The sequence below is a fragment of the Pristiophorus japonicus genome, chromosome 15, assembly GCF_044704955.1.
Source record: "Pristiophorus japonicus isolate sPriJap1 chromosome 15, sPriJap1.hap1, whole genome shotgun sequence".
In the NCBI taxonomy this organism is placed as follows: Eukaryota; Metazoa; Chordata; class Chondrichthyes; family Pristiophoridae; genus Pristiophorus; species Pristiophorus japonicus.
The window spans coordinates 139427622-139448409 of NC_091991.1; the positions used below are offsets into that span (position 1 = coordinate 139427622).

At 44.2% G+C, this 20788-nt stretch overlaps 1 protein-coding gene across 16 annotated transcripts in view; it reads left to right on the top strand.

Moving 5' to 3' along the window:
• rhbdl1 (rhomboid, veinlet-like 1 (Drosophila)) overlaps positions 1-18881 on the top strand; it is a 452859-nt gene extending 433978 nt beyond the window's left edge. For all 16 annotated transcript variants that reach the window (XM_070900991.1, XM_070900997.1, XM_070900988.1 and 13 more), the window contains 3 exons: positions 1750-1850; positions 16511-16571; positions 17741-18881. In XM_070900991.1, coding sequence (XP_070757092.1) covers positions 1750-1850; positions 16511-16571; positions 17741-18012 — 434 coding nt within the window. In that variant the 3' untranslated portion in view covers positions 18013-18881. The remainder of the gene's footprint in view (positions 1-1749; positions 1851-16510; positions 16572-17740) is intronic.
• Positions 18882-20788: the final 1907 nt, after the last annotated feature.

The following is a 20788-nucleotide window of genomic DNA, read 5'->3' on the forward strand; positions in this document are numbered from 1 at the left end:
TCAAAAGAGAATATCGGTTGGAAAGCGAGATGGACTCAGTGGGGGGACTCCTGTACTACTTGCCTAGCATTCTTCCTCTGTCTGGTGTTCACCCACTGCCCCTCTGCCTGCATGCTTTTAAACTGCGGGGTGACCACCTCCTGAGACGTGCTATCCAGGTAGCTCTCAGCCTCGCGGATGCACCGTAGTGATTCCAGCCGCTGTTCAAGCCCTGAAACGTAGAGCTCGAGTAGTTGTAGCTGGAGACACCTCCTGCACACATGGTTGCTGGGCCGCACTTGTGAGACGTTTTAATGAAACCAGCAGACGATGCACCTGCAATCTTACTGATTGGGACTGCTGGACATATTTAGAGGTTTTGCTAGTTTTGAAATGTTTTACATCATGAAACTGCCCTGAGGTACACTGTACCTCTAACCCAGCTGATTAACATCTGAAATTAAAAACAGTAACCAGCTGTAATCAGATTCTAAACACAGCAATAATATTAGCATCACTGTTACTAAGTAAATATTTTGCAAAGGGATCTCCTTGCCTAAGCACTCACAACAAACATTGGGTAAATAGAGGGTTAAATAATGAAGGCTTGTAATGTGCACAGTTAGTGAACATTAACTGGGGATCATCTTAGTGGGAAGTAATAAAGCCAAAAAGGAAGAAAAATAAGGATACACAATGAATTTTCCAATACATCTGAAACATCCAGTTGAGTTCCGTCATGATGCCTTGCTTTTGTATTGATTCACGCCCACTAGAGGTCTACTGCTCAAAGGGTGTCCTCATGCTTTCAGAAAACACAATTGCAGGAGTTGATAATGATACAAAGACCCATAAATATTGGATTAAGAAGGATAAACAACCACAGCTTGGGGAGTTTGGAGTCACATGGGTACATCTTGACTTTGTGCGATTAGTCAATGGAAATAAAAATTGGGACAGCTGTAAAACGGGTTGCTGACTCGCTATCACATAGATCTACCTCACTAAGTGAACAGTACCCAGTAAGGAACTGGCTACAGGCAAGAAATTAGAGAACATTAGCCACAAGGGTACTAATCTCTGACCCTATAGTAGCCTCAAGATGCATTCTCAAAATTAGAATGAGAGGAACTGCAAACATGCAAAAATAGCCAAGACAATACTCATCACCAGGAAATAAGATATAGACCCAACACTAGTCACCAGCGAACCAAACACAAATCCAACAGTAACCCTTGGATAACCAGGCACAAACCCAACACTAGCCAGCAGGAAACCAGACGAAGCATCAGGGAAGGATGTACAGACGAGATGGCCTTCACCTAAACCGGAGAGGCACCCGTATCCTTGCAGAAAGGGTAAATAGGGCAGTAGGGAAAGATTTAAACTAATTAAGGGGTGGAAAGGGAAAATCCACTTAGTTAAAAAGTGAGAGAAAAATACCAGTAGGACATGTGGGGACAGTGACGCAGAGATGAATTTTGTACACAAATGCGTGCAGCATAAGAAATAAAACAAGTGAGTCAGAAGTCAAAGGGAACTTTGAAAGTAGGAAATGTCGCCGGCTTAAATTTGTAAGTGCTGAGGATGCTGCAGCTGGGTCCTGACTCTAAATGTTCACAAACTGAATTTGTAGGTGGAACATGGATGCTTTCTGCTCAAAGAATCGGTTTCCCAGTATATTAGAAATGCTGTCCTGGCCGATTGGATTTACACAGGGGAATTCCATGGATCTAATTACTTATGTACCATTCTGTTTTTGTGTTGCAGGCTCCTTGACCGTTTCTATCACTGACATGAGGGCACCTTTGGTTGGAGCCTCTGGTGGCGTCTACGCACTCTGTTCCGCACACTTGGCCAATGTTGTCATGGTAATAGTTATATTTGTGTTATTATTGGTTCAGTATTCACTAAGGAGGACGCAAACAACCTTCCGGATATAAAAGGGGTCAGAGGGTCTAGTAAGAAGGAGGAACTGAGGGAAATCCTTATTAGTCCGGAAATTGTGTTGGGGAAATTGATGGGATTGAAGGCCGATAAATCCCCAGGGCCTGATGGTCTGCATCCCAGAGTACTTAAGGAGGTGGCCTTGGAAATAGCAGATGCATTGACAGTCATTTTCCAACATTCCATAGACTCTGGATCAGTTCCTATGGAGTGGAGGGCAGCCAATGTAACCCCACTTTTTAAAAAAGGAGGGAGAGAGAAAACAGGGAATTATAGACCGGTCAGCCTGACATCGGTAGTGGGTAAAATGATGGAATCAATTATTAAGGATGTCATAGCAGCGCATTTGGAAAGAGGTGACATGATAGGTCCAAGTCAGCATGGATTTGTGAAAGGGAAATCATGCTTGACAAATCTTCTGGAATTTTTTGAGGATGTTTCCAGTAGAGTGGACAAGGGAGAACCAGTTGATGTGGTGTATTTGGACTTTCAAAAGGTTTTCGACAAGGTCCCACACAAGAGATTAATGTGCAAAGTTAAAGCACATGGGATTGGGGGTAGTGTGCTGACGTGGATTGAGAACTGGTTGGCAGACAGGAAGCAAAGAGTAGAAGTAAATGGGTACTTTTCAGAATGGCAGGCAGTGACTAGTGGGGCCCCAGCTGTTTACATTGTACATTAATGATTTAGACGAGGGGATTAAATGTAGTATCTCCAAATTTGCGGATGACACTAAGCTGTGTGGCAGTGTGAGCTGCGAGGAGGATGCTATGAGGCTGCAGATTGACTTGGATAGGTTAGGTGAGTGGGCAAATGCATGGCAGATGAAGTATAATGTGGATAAATGTGAGGTTATCCACTTTGGTGGTAAAAACAGAGAGACGGACTGTTATCTGAATGGTGACAGATTAGGAAGAGGGGAGGTGCAACGAGACCTGGGTGTCATGGTACATCAGTGATTGAAGGTTGGCATGCAGGTACAGCAGGCGGTTAAGAAAGCAAATGGCATATTGCCCTTCATAGCGAGGGGATTTGAGTACAGGGGCAGGGAGGTGTTACTACAGTTGCACAGGGCCTTGGTGAGGCCACACCTGGAGTATTGTGTACAGTTTTGGTCTCCTAACTTAAGGAAGGACATTCTTGCTATTGAGGAAGTGCAGCGAAGGTTCACCAGACTGATTCCCGGGATGGCGGGACTGACATATCAAGAAAGACTGGATCAACTGGGCTTGTATTCACTGGAGTTCAGAAGAATGAGAGGGGATCTCATAGAAACGTTTAAAATTCTGACGGGTTTAGACGGGTTAGATACAGGAAGAATGTTCCCAATGTTGGGGAAGTCCAGAACCAGGGGTCACAGTCTAAGGATAAGGGGTAAGCCATTTAGGACCGAGCTGAGGAGAAACTTCTTTACCCAGAGAGTGGTGAACCTGTGGAATTCTCTACCACAGAAAGTTGTTGAGGCCAATTTACTAAATATATTCAAAAAGGAGTTAGATGTAGTCCTTACTACCAGGGGGATCAAGGAGTATGGTGAGAAAGCAGGAATGGGTACTGAAGTTGTATGTTCAGCCAAGAGCTCATTGAACATTGAATGGCAGTGCCGGCCCGAAGGGCCGAATGGCCTACTCCTGCACCTATTTTCTATGTTTCTATGTTTCTATAGCAGTTATATGAAAGAATACAAATAAAACACAGCAATATTGAGCTACTCTGAAGGTCAAAGGTTATGCTCTCCATCATGTGCTTTTTTGGCACAGTACAATTTCTGAATCATGTGTTGTGCCTTGCAGAGGGTCTACACACTTATAGTGAGTTCCCAATCTCTGGCAGATTGTCAGAGGAAGGCAGTGCAGTACCATGGTATTGCAGTTGATACAGAGGCAGGAATTTCCCCTAAGAAACGGGTGGGTTTGGATCGTGGAGGCAGTTAAATTATAAAAAGTGGGATTCCCAACCTGATCCTGCCTCCAACTCGCCCACTTCAGATTTTCCCAGAGGCGGGACGGGGCGGTGTAGTGTATTTGGTTCTTTGCTTAAGAATTCACAGCTACACATTTGATGTAAAGAACAAGCTGGTTTATTAGCAAAGGTTTAACAACAACAAAAGGTCACAACTGCACGCCTCATCGTGGAGTGCCTGGACTCAATTAACTGGGGTTTTATTGAGTCTTGTGAACATTACATGACTAGCTAAGCCACTCACAGTGCAACAGCTCCACAACTATTTTGTTGCAAACATTAATACAAGTGCTCCTTGATTAAAGGGAGGGGCACTAAAACTGACACATTAAACAAATTAAACTTTTGCCGGTAAACTTCAAATTAAAATTTGGTTGCCGGGGGTGATGATGCGCTCCAGTCCCTCCGGCGCCCACCTCTCGCGGAAGGCCACGAACGTACCGGTGGACACCGCGTGCTCCGTTTCCAGGGACACCCTGGCTCGGATGTAACCGCGGAAGAGAGGCAGGCAGTCGGGCTGAACAACCCCCTCGACCACCCGCTGTCTGGATTGGCTGATGGCCCCTTGGCCATGCCCAGGAGCAGTCCTACAAGGAGGTCTTCTGACCTGCCCGTTCCCCTCCGCACAGGGTGCCCAAAGATCAGGAGCGTGGGACTGAAGTGCAACCAGAATTTGAGGAGCAGCCCCTTTAAATAATGGAATAGGGGCTGCAACCTCACAAAAACAACATAAACATGGAACACGGACTCCTCCAGACCGCAGAAATTGCAGATGGTCTGGGAGTCCATGAACCAACTTAAAAACATATTGCACGGGACTGCTCCGTGCAACACCCTCCAGGCCAAGTCCCCAATAAATAAAGGGAGGACTGCCGCGTAGCGAACACTCCATTGAGCACCCCCGCCTGCTCCGGACGGCAAACTGGTGCGCCATGGCGTGTCTGGATGGCAGATGAGAATGGCAAAGTGGAGTGTGTGCAAGAGTAGCCCGTACAGGAATCCCCTCCGCGCAGAACTGAAAGGCACGGAGGGGATTTCCCGGAGGAGGCTCAAGTTGTGAGGCGCTGGCTCCCGAGGGAGGTTTCAGGGCATGGCGCCGATGAGGAATACCGTCCGGACAGGGGGGCAACAGCTCCACAAGCCTGTGAGCATGCTCACAGGTGCATACGTTACAGGCGGGACATTGGGCAGGCAGCCAACCCACTCCCAGTGGGCATTACCTCAATTTAAGTATTGTAATGAGGCTGGCAGCCTCTATTTTCCTGCTCCATTTTAAATTTGCCTGGGGATGGGTTTCACCCAAGTCGTGAAATCCGGCATTTAAACCATGGTGGGAAATGTTGCATCCCGGAGGTAAGTGGCTTTATACCTACCTCCTGGATGCAGGGACCCGACCATACCCGCCCCCCCCCCCCCCCCCCCGCGATCAGAGACCTCCCCAGGAGGCCTTCGATCACCACCATGAGGGCCTCCCACCCACCCCCAGCTCCAGGCCTCAACACAGATTAGGAACAGTTTGTGTCAGTGGGATAATTCGAGAAGAAATCTCTTCAGTTACAAAATCTAGGAGTATATTTTTCTCTTTCTTTAGGCTCCTCCCCACTCCTTTCCCCATTTCCTGACCAAGAGGGTGGGCAAGTACTGATTTTCCATACACTTGCCAGTAACAAGCTGTAACTAGGCATTGGGAGGTGTGAGAGTAACTTAAGTAATTTGCCTTCAGGATGTGCTCTGCATGTACAGGAATTGGGATGATGTTTCCTTTTCCTAATAGTTAAAATCCACCCTCCCCCCTCCCCCATCCCACCTCGAGGAAACTGGGTGGGAAGGTATTTAAAATAGAGCGGGGTGACTTTCCCACTCCGTTCTTGTCCTGATCTGGCTAACTGCAATTTAAAATCTCAGGCAGCAAAGATGCATGCCCCAAGCTGATGGGGTCCTTCTTTAAATATACCGATGGGGTTCTGATAACGTCATCAAGGCCTGACTGTTATTTTCACATTAAGCACGAGTGGGACAGAAGTGGTGGCTTCCCTGCCAGGCCAAATATGTAGGGTGCTGCATCAAGGACGAATATGGTAGGTTTTAAAATGTACTTCAAATTTCCTTGTAGGTCAGGAGGAGCAGGAGCGCTCCACTGGGCCTCCGCTGACCCAGGCTTGCTTTGGTCAGTCCCTATCTGGTGTACAGCAGGCAGTTTTTGGAAATCAGACAGACCGGGTTCCTGTTCCTAGGAACATAGGCACAGGAATAGGCTCTTCAGCCCCTTGAACTTGTTCAATGAGATCATGGCTGATCTGTGGCCTAACTCCATAAATACCCACCTTTGGCCCATGTCCCTTAATACCTTTGGTTAACAAAAATTTATCAATCTCAATTGTTAACAATCTCAAAAATTAACAACTGAGCTAGCATCAATTGCCATTTGCAGAAGAGAGTTCCAAACTTCTACCACCCTTTGTGTTGAGAAGTGCTTCCTAATTTCACTCCCGAAAGGTCTGGCGCTCATTTTTACACCATGCTCCCTAGTCCTAGAATCCCCAACGAGTGGAAATAGTTTCACTCTACCTACCCTATCCGTTCCCCTTAATATCTTGAAAACTTCAATCAGATCATCCCATAATCTTCTAAATTCTAGGGAATACAACTCCCTCCTCGTAACTTAACCCCCCCACCCCCGCCAACCCTACCTCCTTCTGTGTCCACCCCTGGAAAAATACTCTCTTCCCGGCTCTCTCACCCTGGCCGTTCCCCCTGGTACAGCCCTGATCTTCACTCCCTTAAGTCCAAGGGATGTCGACTTGAATGGATATGGCCAACTGGGTTATAAATGGGTCAGCCATTCACTGCCAGATCTGGCTGGACCACATAAAGCACTATCAGGTCCTGCTCTCAACTGCCAAAATCGCACACTATTCCAGAATCAGTCTGGAATGTAAAGATAAACCCCGGCTTCTATTCTCCACTGCTAACCGTCTTTTTAAACCCCTCTCCTCAGTCTCCACTCGCTGACAATAAGTGTGAGGAACTCATGGACTTCTTTGTCTCTAAGATTGAGACCATCCATTCGGCCGCCTCTGCCGCTTCCCTTCCTTTCCCTAGCCCACCAGCCAAACTTTCTTTAAGGAAGCTTCTGCCCTAGCCCTGAACTCGCTTCTTTCTCCAGTTTCTCTCCGATCTCCCCTCATGACCTTTCCGAGCTCATCCTGTCCATGAGACCCACTTCCTGCTCCCTTGACCCTATTCCCACCTATCTGCTGACCACCCAACTTCCTTTTCTGGCTCCCATGTTAGCTGACATTGTTAACAGTTCTCTCTCCTCCGGTACTGTCCCCCTCTCTCTCAAATCTGCCATCATCACCCCTCTCAAAAAACCAACCCTCGACCCCTCCGTCCTTGCAAACTACCGCCCCATCTCCAACCTCCGTTTCCTCTCCAAAGTCCTTGAACGTGTTGTCGCCTCCCAAATCCATGCCCATCTTTCCCGCAACTCCATGTTTGAATCCCTGCAATCTGCTTTCCATGCCTGCCACAGTACCGAAACGGCTTTCATCAAAGTCACAAATGACATCCTTTCTGACTGACAAAGGCAAACTGTCTGCAGCCTTTGACACGGTTGACCACTCTATCCTTCTCCAACGCCGCTCCACTGTCGTCCAGCTGGGTGGGACTGCACTTGCCTGGTTCCATTCTTATCCATCTAATCGTAGCCACAGAATCACCTGCAACAGCTTCTCTTCCCGCCCCCGCATCGTTACCTCTGGTGTCCCCCAAGAATCTAACCTTGGCCCCCTCCTATTTCTCATCTACATGTTGCCCCTTCCGGAAACACAGCGTCAGTTTCCACATGTAATAATAATAACTTTTATTTATATAGCGCCTTTAACGTAGTAAAACGTCCCAAGGCGCTTCACAAGTGTTACAGACAAACAGATAAATTTGACACCGAGCCACAGACAAAATTAAGGCAGATGATCAAAAGCTTGTTTAAAGAGGTCAGTTTTAACAAGCGTCTTAAAGGAGGGAAGCGAGGTAGAGAGGCATAGAGGTTTAGGGAGGGAGTTACAGAGTTTAGGCAGCTAAAGACATGTCCACCGATGGTTGAGCAGTTATAATGAGGGATGTTCAAGGGGCCAGAATTTGAGGAGCGCAGACATATTGTGGGATTGTGAGGCTGAAAAAGATTACAGAGGTAGGGAGGGGCAAGGCCATGGAGTGAATTGTAAACAAGGATGAAAATTTTGAAATCAAGGCATTGTTTAACTGGGAGCCAATGTAGATCAGAATGCATAGAAGTGATGGGTGATCTTGACTTGGTGCGGGTTAGTACACGGGCTGCTGAATTTTGGATGACTTCAATGTGCTCTGATGACACCCAGCTGTACCTCACTACCACTTTTCCCGACTCCTCCGCGATCTCTAAATTGTCAGACTGCTTGGCCGACATCCATTTCTGGATGAGCAGAAATTTTCTCCAATTGAATATTGGGAAGACCAAAGCCATTGTTTTTGGTCCCCGCCACAAACTCCGTTCCCTAGACACTGACTCCATCTCTCTCCCCAACTTCTGTCTGAGGCTGAGCCAGACTGTTCGCAACCTCGATGTCATATTTGACCCTGAAATGAACTTTCGACTACATATCCGAAGCATAGCAAGACCACCTATTTGCACCTCCATACCATCGCCCGTCTCCGCCCTTATCTCAGCTCATCCACTGCTGAAGCCTTTGTTACCTCTAGACTTGACTATTCCAACGCACTCCTGGCTGGCCTCCCACGTTCTATCCGACGTAAACTAGAGATGATCCAAAACTCGGCTGTCCATGTCCTAACTTACACCAAGTCCCGCTTACCCATCACCCCTGTGCTCACTGACCTACATTGGCTTCCAGTTAAGCAACACCTCAATTTCAAAATTCTCATCCTAATTTTCAAATCACTCCATGGCCTCGCATCTCCCTATCTCTGTAATCTCCTCCAGCCCCACAACCCCCCAAGATGTCTGCGCTCCTCTAACTCTGCCCTCCTGATTGTAATCGCTCAACCATTGGTGGCCATGCCTTTCGTTGCCTCGGCCCCAAGCTCTGGAACGCCTTGTCTAAACCTCTCTGCCTCCCTACCTCTCTTTCGTCTTTCAAGACGTTCCTTAAAACATACCTCTTTGACCAAGTTTTTGGTCACTTGCGCTAATTTCTACTTACGCGCCTCGGTGTCAAATTTTTAATTACAAATACTCCTGTGAAACGCTTTGGGATGTTCACTACGTTAAAGGCGCTATATAAATACAAGTTGTTGAAGAAGTCCTGGTATCATTCTGGTAACCCTACGCTGCACTCCCTCCGAGGCCAATATACCCTTCCTAGGTGTGGTGCCCAGAACTGCTCACAGTACTCCAGGTGTGGTCTAACAAGGATAACTTCTGCAGCATAACTTCTATCCCCTTCTTCTAGTCCTCTGAATATAAAGGCCAGCATTCCATTAGCCTTTTGGGTTATTTTCTGTACCTGTTCATGACATTTTAATGATCTATGTACCTGAACCCCTAAATCTCTTTGGACATCCACTGTTTTTAGCTTTTCACCATTTAGAAAGTACCCTGTTCTATCCTTTTTAGGTCCAAAGTCGATTATTCATATTTGCTTACATTGAAATCCATTTGCCACCGTTTTGCCCATTCACTTAATCTATCAATATCCCTTTGTAATTTTATGCTTTCATCTGTACTGCCTACAATGCCGCCTAATTTTGTGTCATTGGCAAATTTGGATATATGACTTTCTATGCCATTATCGAAGTCATTAATAAATACAGTGAATAGTTGAGGCCCCAACACAGATCCCTGCGGGACACCACTAGTCACAGCCTGCCAATTAGAGTACCTGCCCATTACCCCTACTCTCTGTCTCCAGCATAGGTTCAAGTGAAAGAATCTGAAAGCTGTATAGTTAACCCTTGCAGCTCTGTGGCCTTTTCATTGGTTGCAGACTGGTCTTTAAAGCTAGAATTCATCCATCAAAAGTTCAAATGAATATTGTTCCTACCTCCAAAATGGACAGTAAGGGCAAGCAGAAAGAAAAAAAGGGGGAAAGTGTTAGAATAATAGGATCAGGATAGGGTAAGAACAACCTGGGTGATTACTTTCCTGCTTTGATGCAGAATTATGTTTTAAATGCTTAATTTAGAAGTGCTAGGTTACTGTTACAGGAGTAAACTCGTTAATGATGTTTGAGTAGTTCCATTACTGTAATATTAATATTTTCAATATCACTGTGTGTGAACTGACGCCTTTGCTGAAATAGTCAGCCTAGCGAGACAGGGAAACTGCTGATCAGGATTCTGCCCATATTGTGTAAACAAATCTAATAATTCATCAGGCTTGGCTTGATTGCTTTTTATCTTCATCCCAATTTCTGTACATATGGAGCACCTCCCCAGTAAAAGATAACACTCATTTGTTGCCTAGTAGTGCATGGCTTGTGTGGAACTTCTGTACAAAAGTAAAATACTGCAGATGCTGGAAATCTGAAATAAAAACTGAAAACCCTGGGAATACTCAGCCGGCCAGGCAGCATCTGTGGAGCAAGAAACAGAGTTAACATTTCAAGTCGATGACCTTTCATCAGAACTGGAAAAGATTAGAGCTGTAACAGGATTTAAGCAACTGCAGGGGCAGAGAAAGGGGGAGGGGAGGAAAGAACAAAAGGGAAGGTCTGTGATAGACTGAAGGGCAGGAGAGATTAACTGACAACAGGGATGATGGTGCAAGGCAAAAGGAGAAGGTAATAGGACAAGCAAAGAAACAAAATATGGGTATAAATGGGAATATCAGACTCATCAGCTGCCATCCGAAAAAATGGGGGCAGAGGTTGTTGAACTCAATGTTGAGTCCTGAAGTCTGTAAAGTGCCTAATAGAAAGATGAGGCGCTGTTCCTTGAGCTTGTGTGAGTTTAATTGAATAGCGTAGGAGGCCGAGAACAGAGAGGTCAGAGTGCGAGTGGTTCAGAGAATTCAAATGACAGACGACCGAAAGCTCAGAGTCAAGCTTATGGACTGAACGGAGATGTTCTGCAAAGCGGTCGCCCAAACTGCTTTTGCTCTCCCCAATGTAGTGGAGACCGATCATGCGCAGCACATGCAGTGTACTAAGTAATTCGCTATTTCACCTGGAAGGAATGTTTGGGGCCCTGATGGGTGGAGGTAAAAGGGCAGGTGTTGCATCTCCTGTACTTGCATGAGAAGGTGCCATGGAAAGGGGAGTGGGAATTGGGGTAATAGAGCAGTGGACCAGGGTTTCGCGGAGAGAACAGTCCCTTCGGAATGCTGAGGAAGGGGAAAATGTGTTTGGTAGTGGGATCGCATTGGAGGTGGTGCAAATGGCGGAGGGTGATCTGTTGAATGTGGAGGCTGGTGGGGTGAAAGGTGAGGACAAATGGAATCCTATCGTAGTTCTGGGAGGGAGGGGAAGGGGTCAGAGCAGAAGTGTGGGAAATGGAACCCTGTCAATCACAGTGGAGGGGAATCCTCAGTTGAAGAAAAAGGAAGACATATCTTTGCTTCCGATGGATAATGACATCGTCGGAACTGATGCGACGGAGACAGAGAAACTGGGAGAATGGAATAGAGTCCTTACAGGATGCGGATTGAGAGGAAGTGTAGTCCAGGTAGCTGTGGGAGTTGGTGGATTTCTGGTGGATGTTTGTCGATAGCCTAGCCCTAGAAATGGAAACAGAGAAGTCGAGGAAGGGAAGAGTCGGAGATGGACCATGTGAACATAAGAAATAGGAACAGGAGTAGGCCATACGGCCCCTGGAGCCTGCTCCACCATTCAATAAAATCATGGCTGATCTGATCATGGACTCAGCTCCACTTCCCCACCCGTCCCCATAACCCCTTATCGTTCAAGAAACTGTCTATTTCTGTCTTAAATTTATTCAATTTCCCCAGCTCTCTGAGGCAGCAAATTCCACAGATTTACAACCCTCTGAGAGAATGAATTCCTCCTCATTTCAGTTTTAAATGGGCGGTTCCTTATTCTAAGATCATGCCCTCTAGTTCTAGTCTCCCACATCAGTGGAAACATCCTCTCTGCATCCACCATATCAAGCCCCCTCATAATTTTATACGTTTCGATAAGATCACCTCTCATTTTCCTGAATTCCAATGAGTAGAGGCCCAACCTACTCAACCTTTCCTCATAAATCAACCCCCTCATCCCCGGAATCAACCGAGTGAACCTTCTCTGAACTGCCTCCAAAGCAAGTATATCCTTTTATAAATATGGAAACCAAAACTGCACGCAGTATTCCAGGTGTGGCCTCACCAATGCCTTTTATAGCTGTAGCAAGACTTCCCTGCTTTTATGCTCCATCCCCTTTGCAATAAAGGCCAAGGTACCATTGGCCATCCTGATCACTTGCTGTACCTGCATACTATGTGAGGGAAGGATGGAAATTTAAAGCAAAATTGATGAAATTTTCTAGTTCAGGGCGAGAGTAGGAAACGGCACCAATACAGTCATCAATATACCAGAAAAAGGATCTGAGTAGGACCGGCACAAAGAATGTTCCACATATCCCACAAAAAGCCAGGCATAGCTAGGACCCATATGGGTTCCCATAGCAACACCTTTTATTTGGAGGAAGATTTGTGTGTAACTTCTGTAGCTGCTGTAAACTGGGTAAGTTGTATATCCACCGCAGCAGACAGCAGTTGTAATCTGACAGCAGTTGTATAAATGATTCATCTCCCATATAAACCTGTTGTCAGTACACATAGCTCCTGACCGATACATATGTTAGTCTCAGCAAAAATCGCAATTTTTGAGTCACTGTAAACTCAAATGTTCTTTCCTGTGGTGTCAAATTCATGAATTTGAAAATTGTTTAATGTGCCAGCCAAGACTAGCCAATTGCACTGTTAAACAATCATCTGAAATCTGGAAGCAGATGATTTAAGACACTGCAAATGTAAATTACAAACTTCAGAGGAGCTTAGGTAGGGTTAATGGATGATAAATTAAAGCAAAGAAAACTTTCAAAAGCTGAATTCCCAGTAAACTAGTAACAGTGAAATACTTCCGAAAATAAAATTGGTCAAGAAATTGCACAGCTAACACAAGGGCATTATCCAGAAAGCAAGGAAGGAGCGAAAGGGTGTATTTGCAGCGGGGAAGGCACAATATTTGACAGCAGGGGTCATTCCATCGTTTGGCTCCACCTTTGGGTTGTATACATAACAGTTTCAGATCAGATGCAGCTTCTAATTATTTGACTTGATATAAGCTTGCTCGTCAGTTGCAGCAGACTGCCAGCATGTTGGTGCCATCTAGTGGCTGAAGCTGGAACTAGGTTTTGTTCTGAAATTACAATGGCAGTCTGTGTTGATTTGGTGAGGTGTATATTAGGCAACAGCTCAACCAATAGCAGCACCTGGATTTAGGTACTTGGTGCAACGGAGAATTAAAGGTCCAGACCTTCAGTGAAAATGCTTCTTTAACTGATTAACTTGCAATAAAAATAAAACAGTTCCACAGTTACATTGCATTCAAAAGAATTACATTTAAACGCCTTGTTTAAGGGAGTTTGACACCGCTGTTTTCTTTGTTGCCTTGATTGATAAATATGAAAAATCAATCTTCGAATCTTTTTAAATGGAGTTGATGCTTTTTCAACCAGTTTTGTGCCATCAAGACTTCTGTCAAAACAAAAAGTGATTCTGTAATTCACCAACATCTAAACCATGAAGTTAAGCTGCAGGACATCAGCATATGAAATCTTAACATGCCTGTTTGAAATTCTTCTCTCCACTATTTTAGTATTAATTTTTAACCTATTTATTTTAAATGTGTACATAAAGCCAGAAAATTTAATGATTAATGCTAAACAAAGTTTTTTGGTATTTCCTTGACTTGTAATTACCATTTTCCATCTAAAAATTTTCATAAGTTTATTATTTTCAGAAATTGACATGTTAGCAAATTCCTCCTACTTCTTTGCTAGTGAATCATCACAGTCTGTAAATCCAGTGAACTAGTCACTGAAATAGCAAAACTAGTTAACAGCAAATTGTTACTACACCAGAACGTCAGTTAATGTAAGGAATTTATAAATGTCATGATCCACGGGTAACCTTCTGTCATTATCTTTTACATGCTGTGGATCTTTACAATCTTAATAATGGGGCAGAAACATTGTAGAATAGAATCATAGAAATTTACAGCACGGAAGGAGGCCATTTCGGCCCATCGTGTCCGCGTCGGCCGACCAAGAGCTATCCAGCCTAATCCCACTTTCCAACTCTTGGTCCATAGCCCTGTAGGTTCCAGCACTTTAAGTGCACATCCAAGTATTTTTTTTAATGTGGTGAGGCTTTCTGCCTCTACTATCCTTTCAGGCAGTGAGTTCCAGATCCCCACCACCCTCTGGCTAAAGACATTTCCCCTCATTTCCCCTCATATCTCCTCTATACCTCCCCCCAATACTTTAAAACTGTGCTCTCAGGTTGTTGACCCCTCTGCCAAGGGAAACAGGTCCTTCCTATCCACTCCATCCAGGTCCCTCATAATTTTATGCACCTCAATCAGATCTCCCCTCATCCTTCTCTGTTCCAAAGAAATCAGACCCAGCATCTTCAATCTGTCCTCATAATCAAAAATTCTCCAGTCCAGACAACACTCTTGTAAATCTCCTCTGCACCCTTTGCAGTGTAATCACATCTTTCCTGTAATGTGGTGACCAGAACTGCACACAGTACTCCAGCTGCGGCATAACCAGTGTTTTATACAGTTCAAGCATAATCTCCTTGCTCTTGTATTCCATGCTTAGACTAATAAAGGCAAATATTCCATATGCCTTCTTAACCACCTTATTTACCTGGCCTGCTATTTTCAGGAATCTGTGGACCTGCAATCCAAGGTCCCTTTGTTCCTCTACACTTTTCAGTGTCGTACCATTTAATGTGTATTCCCTTGGCTTGTTAGACCTCCCTAAATGCATTACCTCACACTTTTCCGGATTGAATTCCATTTGCCACTGTTCTGCCCACCTGACCAGTTCATTGATAATCTTCCTACAGTCCTCAGCTTCATTATAAACCACACAGCCGATTTTAGTGTCATCTACAAACTTTTAATGCTGTGCTCACATAAATACCACTGTATACTTTTTAAACATACAGGTTATTATGCATGTAAATAACTTTTTTCTATAAATGTATCCACTTTGAGTTGTGAATTCCCCAGTTTGGAGGCTGAAATATGTTCTAGTCTTTCACTTCATGTTGGCATGGAGCCCTTCCAGATCAGTTATAGTGCAAATTGGAAATGAGACTTCCATCACATAGAAACATAGAAAATAGGTGCAGGAGTAGGCCATTCGGCCCTTCGAGCCTGCACCACCATTCAATGTGATCATTAGTGCGGCTTGACTTAAACAAAGGTGACAGGACAGTGTGCTAACCAATCGTGGTACCCAGCTATCTGCGTAAAACAAATTTGTATTTTGGGGTGGGATGGATGGGTGATGCAGGGGTATCTAGGTCCATTGTGAAATTGAATTGAAAGCTTGGAAGTAACTGCCTATCACCCCTTGTTACCATAAGTGCTAAGAAGCATGGGTGGTACATCTTCGAACATAACACATAAATGGCCTGGATTTTATGATATAAAATGGTACATGCACCAGCCATAACTTTATTTGGCATCTTTAATGGAGAACTAGTGGCTAAGTACTCCAACTTTATGCCATTGCATTGAGTTCAGTGCCAAGTCTATCGAAGAAGACTGTTACAGCATACCCTGTGAAGGACCGGGGTATCTCTGACAGCAACCTCCAAATTTCCACATTTAACTCTAGATGTGTGGACGCCAGAAGTTGCTGTCTGATTTACTCTCTTATAACGGTGAGTACTGACAGCCTCACCGTTACTCCTATCGCAAAATACGGGCCAATGTTTCAGGTGCAAACTGCAAGTTTTCCTTTAAAACTCAGGTGTGTGTTATATTGTGGAAGCACACCCCGCCCAAATGATTCTACATGATACATAAAGCTACAGTGATCTTATTCCACTTTCATTAAATTTTACTTAATGTCGACAGGAGTTTTGTTGTACAAGTTTTGAACTGCAATGATAAACAAATTTTGTGTCGCTGCAGGAAAAGAAAGGATTTACATTTACATCGGGCCTTTCATGTCCTCAGGATGCCCCGAATTGCTTTACAGATGATTAATTAATTTTAAAGTGTAGACACACTTGTTTTGTAGGTAGATGTGGCAGAGAATTGTGCAGAGGAACAAGGCTAAATAACCAGTTAATCTGCTGTTTTGTGAGTTGGTTGAGAGAGGAATTTAGGCCAGGATACCAGGAGAACTCCCCTGTTTTTCTTCGAATACGGGATCTTTTATGTCCACCTGAGAGGGCAGATAGGAGCCTTGGTTTAATGTCTCATCTAAAATATGAGTATTATCTCAGTGCTAGATTGTGTGATCAAATCCTGGACTGCGGCTTGAACCTTGAACCTTCAGAGGTGAGAGTGCTATCACTGAGCCAAGGCTGACACTTACAGTATAACTAGAGAATAACGGACCCAGAGAATGTTACAGCATGTTAACTATTATCTTTCAGAACTGGGCGGGAATGAGGTGTCCCTATAAACTGCTCCGAATGATCTTGGCACTTGTCTGCAGTAAGTACCGTGTTTTTATAAGGGCTTTGTACCCTGCAGTAATTATTTACCACCCTATATCTAATATTGCAAAGAACTATAAGCACAATAATGAGTGGACATCAAAACTATTGAGAGTACCTTGTTCTACACAGGCTTACACGAGTGCTCACTCATTATTAGGACTAGGGCTCTTTGGTTCTTTAGGCTAAGTAATTATTTTGAATGTTGTTTATATTCTGATTGGCAAGCATAAAATGAAAGACAGTAAACACCGGCACATCGAAAGTCCCTGGGGTAGATTTCCCCCCACGTGGCTTTTGGACGGCTACCTGGCAGAGCTGGCTGGCTGCCCGATAGTAATGATGGAAGACCCAGTCCATTTTGTGGGACAGCCCATGTTAACATAGGGTTGACGGGCAGCCCCGGGGGTGCTGGTTTACCAACCCCAGCTTGGGCCCAGTAAAAGGTAGGTTGGCAGTGGAGGGGGAGGAGCTGGTGCAGCAGGACCCAGGTTGTTTTTGTGAAGCCCTGAGAAGACTCCTCCTCCTCCTTGGCCTCACAGAAATAAATTAAAACTTACCTTCTGAGTTCTTTTTTGGCTGCACTAGCAGAAACTGTGCAGAGTGTGCATGTTGCAAGCTCCGCACACTAAAATAGCACTCGAGGTCCTATGTCCATCGTCACACCCCGATTTGGATTTTAAAAGAGCCTACGGCCTGACTGGGGTGCATGCTCTGACCTCCCAGCAGGAGGCCCTTAGGAATATAGGTCGGCCTTACCATCGATGGAATGGGGTGGTAAGTCATAGCCCAATATGTTTGGGGTGCTATCATGCTGTTTCCACCAAGCGGGATGCCTCAAAATCTCCCCCCTCCCTCTTCTGGGTCAATAGGCTTGACAATACAGTCAACTTCAGGTGAACATATACTCTGATCCAGGCATAGGATGACAAAGAAAAACAACATCTTATTCGTTCCCATGGCACAGAGCCTCAACTAACAAGATTGTTTCCTGTCTGCTCTTGTTAAAATTCTACGGTGCCAAACAGCTTCATATTCACATGGGAAGGATTGCAACAATGTAATTCATGGTTTTGTTTAGAAAATTTATATAGTGTTGTAGTTTAGATTGTCTATTTTCTTCCATGTTTTGAATTTTTAAACTCATGTTCTCTTTCCTTTTGGCAGTGAGCTCTGAGGTTGGCCGTGCAGTATGGCTCCGCTTTTCCCCTCCGCTGCCCTCTTCTGGCCCCCAGCCCAGCTTCATGGCACACCTGGCTGGTGCAGTGGTGGGAATCAGTATGGGACTCATTATCTTGCGCAGCTACGAGGAGAATCTCCATCAGCAGTGCGCCTGGTGGGTCATGGTTTTCTCATATGCCATCTTTGTCATATTCGCAATTTTCTGGAACATTTTTGCATATGATCTCCTGGGGGTGCAGATCCCACCTCCACCATAGGTAGCCATACCTCAGCAGACAGCTTTGGAACCTGTCCCAACACAGAGGTTTAGTTGGCTGCAGAAGCTCTTTGTGAATGAAGAAACATGAAATGGACCTTTTAATGAACAACTGTTAAAACTGACCTTGTGACAACCGATTTTTATCATCATTGTGATTGGCAGGATTTGTATCTCAACGACTAGACAATGAGTAAACACCACACAATTGATAGATATCACTTGCAAATTAGGGATTTTGAGAGTATAGATGGAAGATTGAAATTTTTTTTTTGCTGAGCCAAGTTTTGTGGAAATCTAACACAGTGCTAAAGAATTTCCAAGCCAAACCACTGAAACATCTGTATAAGTGGAGCTTCTGTTTAGCCTGAAGGGAAGGGCACATTTACTTCCCCTTAGGGGATGCACCCCACTTGCCTAAGCCCAGAGAATTTGGAATAAGCCAAGGCTTAGGAACCACCAAGTGTGCATAGGAATATGGCTGGAGTGTTACTGGCTAAACCCATTTACAGGTTATTAACACCCAGCACTGGTAAGCTTCCTGCTGCTTGTCCAGCTAGGACCATCCATATCTGGTATGAAGGTCTAAATGGGAATAGGTTTGAAAGCCCAAATTTAAACTCTCATAAAATTCATTTTACTTGCTCTCCATTTTCTTAAGAACCTCACTGTATTTTATGTACATTTCATCAAATGGGATGTGAAGGTATATTGAAAAAAAATTAAGTGACAAGAATTATATTGTGGACAATGACCTACATCATCCTTACTTTGACCTATCAAGTCTGATTAAACTAATCTAACATGTTAAATTTCATACGGATGTTTTCAAGCCAAAATGTCTCAATAAATATTGACCTTGATCACAAAGGCCTGTTTGTATATGTTTGCAAGAAGATCTAGATTTATCAGTTTTGTATGAAGAGATATCCGTGGATGTTTAAAAAAAAATATTTCCACTGGTATGGCATTGTGATCACTAGGAATGAAGATTACTATTATTTGTTATTTCACTGGAAATCTACATTCTTAGTGATCACAATGCTATACTAGTGGAAATACCACATTTTACATTTCCATTGGTACTTCATATAAAACTTAATGCAAGGGAGGTCCCACTAGTCTCTGAATAAGCTAACATAGTACCCGTGCTCAAAAAAGGAGGCAAATCTAATCCAGGAAACTACAGACGCAACAATCCTTCATCAATAACTAGTAAAATAATAGAATCAATTATAATGAGAAGCCTCAAGGAGTATCTGAACAGTAATAATTTATTAACAGCCATCATGGCTTCAAGAAGAGGAAGATCCTGTCTAAGCCATCCTTCTTGACTGATTTGAGGAAGTGGTATCCCAAATGGACAGTGGAAAACCATATCGTATGATGTACTTAGATTTCGAAAGTCCTTTGTTCAGTTCCTTTTGAAAAGCTGGTACCTGGAGCTAAAATAGTGGGATTTTCACAATGTAACTTGTGAGGGGAGTGATGTTGAAATGGGAGGGAGGTTCTGTTTGGAGAGGCCAGGGGGGGTGGTGGTGGAACACTTACTATTCTAAACATATATTAATGATTTAGACTCAAAATTAATATGAAAGCTGGCCAAATGTGCAGATGATGCTAAACTGGGAGATGGGGAAGTTGAGTATGAGGAAGTAGCCAGGAACATAAAAAAGAGTTTGATGGAATCTGCAAATGAGCAGAAGAGCGATAGACGAAATTCAATATAGACAAGTGCAAGGTACTACTTATTGGAAGAACATATGGATGCCATAGTGTAATATTTAGATATTGCTAAAAGTGAAGGTGCAAATCTAGACATGACATTAAATTGTCACTTAATAGGGCCCATTTTGTTTTTTGGCACAGTGCTGCCAGAGCTAAGGTGAATGGGCCAGTGGCCATGCCCTCATCATATCCTGTGACAGAGACTGTGGTTCTCGTATTGGACTGTACAGCCATCTAAGAACTCATGCTTAGAGTGGAAGCAAGTCTTCCTCGATTCCGAGGGATTGCCTATGCTGATGATGATGTTTCGTGATAATGCAACATCAACTCATTTATATATTTCAGTGTTACACCCAGTGTGTAGCACATGGTGCCGGAGGACGTTGGGGACTACAATAGTGGCTGCCAGCAGCTGCTAAAGGACAGCCAACAGCCTGAAAATTGTTGCTTTTTTTAAAAAGAACTACAGACACCAGACTTACTTGATCTGCCCATTGAAGACTGAAACAAAAGCAGGAAAAATGAAGGGTGGTCCTATATTAGAGAGAGGGCCACCCAATAACAAAATACACCATCTCCAGGCCTATCCTAAGTGTCCATTTCAAACAGGCTCATAGCAATTCATGTGTTCTCGTTGCGGAGGTCCACTAATTTAACTAAATGTGAAGCCTTGATACTCTGCTGGCTGCATTGCGGGATGAAGAGTGCATCAGGCACGGGGTAGTCCTCAGGATAATATGGGGAATAAGTATCCAAGGCATTTGAGCACAACAGGCACTGGTTAAGAAAGAAAGAAAGATTTATATTTCTATAGCGCCCTTCAGAAACTCAGGACATCCCAAAACACTTTACAGCCAATTAAGTACTTTTGAAGTGGAGTCACTGTTGTAAGGTAAGAAACGCGGCAGCCAATTTGCATACAGCAAGATTTCACAAACAGCAATGTGATAATAACCAGATAATCTGTTTTAGTGATGTTGGTTGAGGGATAAATATTGGCCAGAACACCAGGGATAACTCACCTGCTCTTCTTCAAAATAGTACAATGG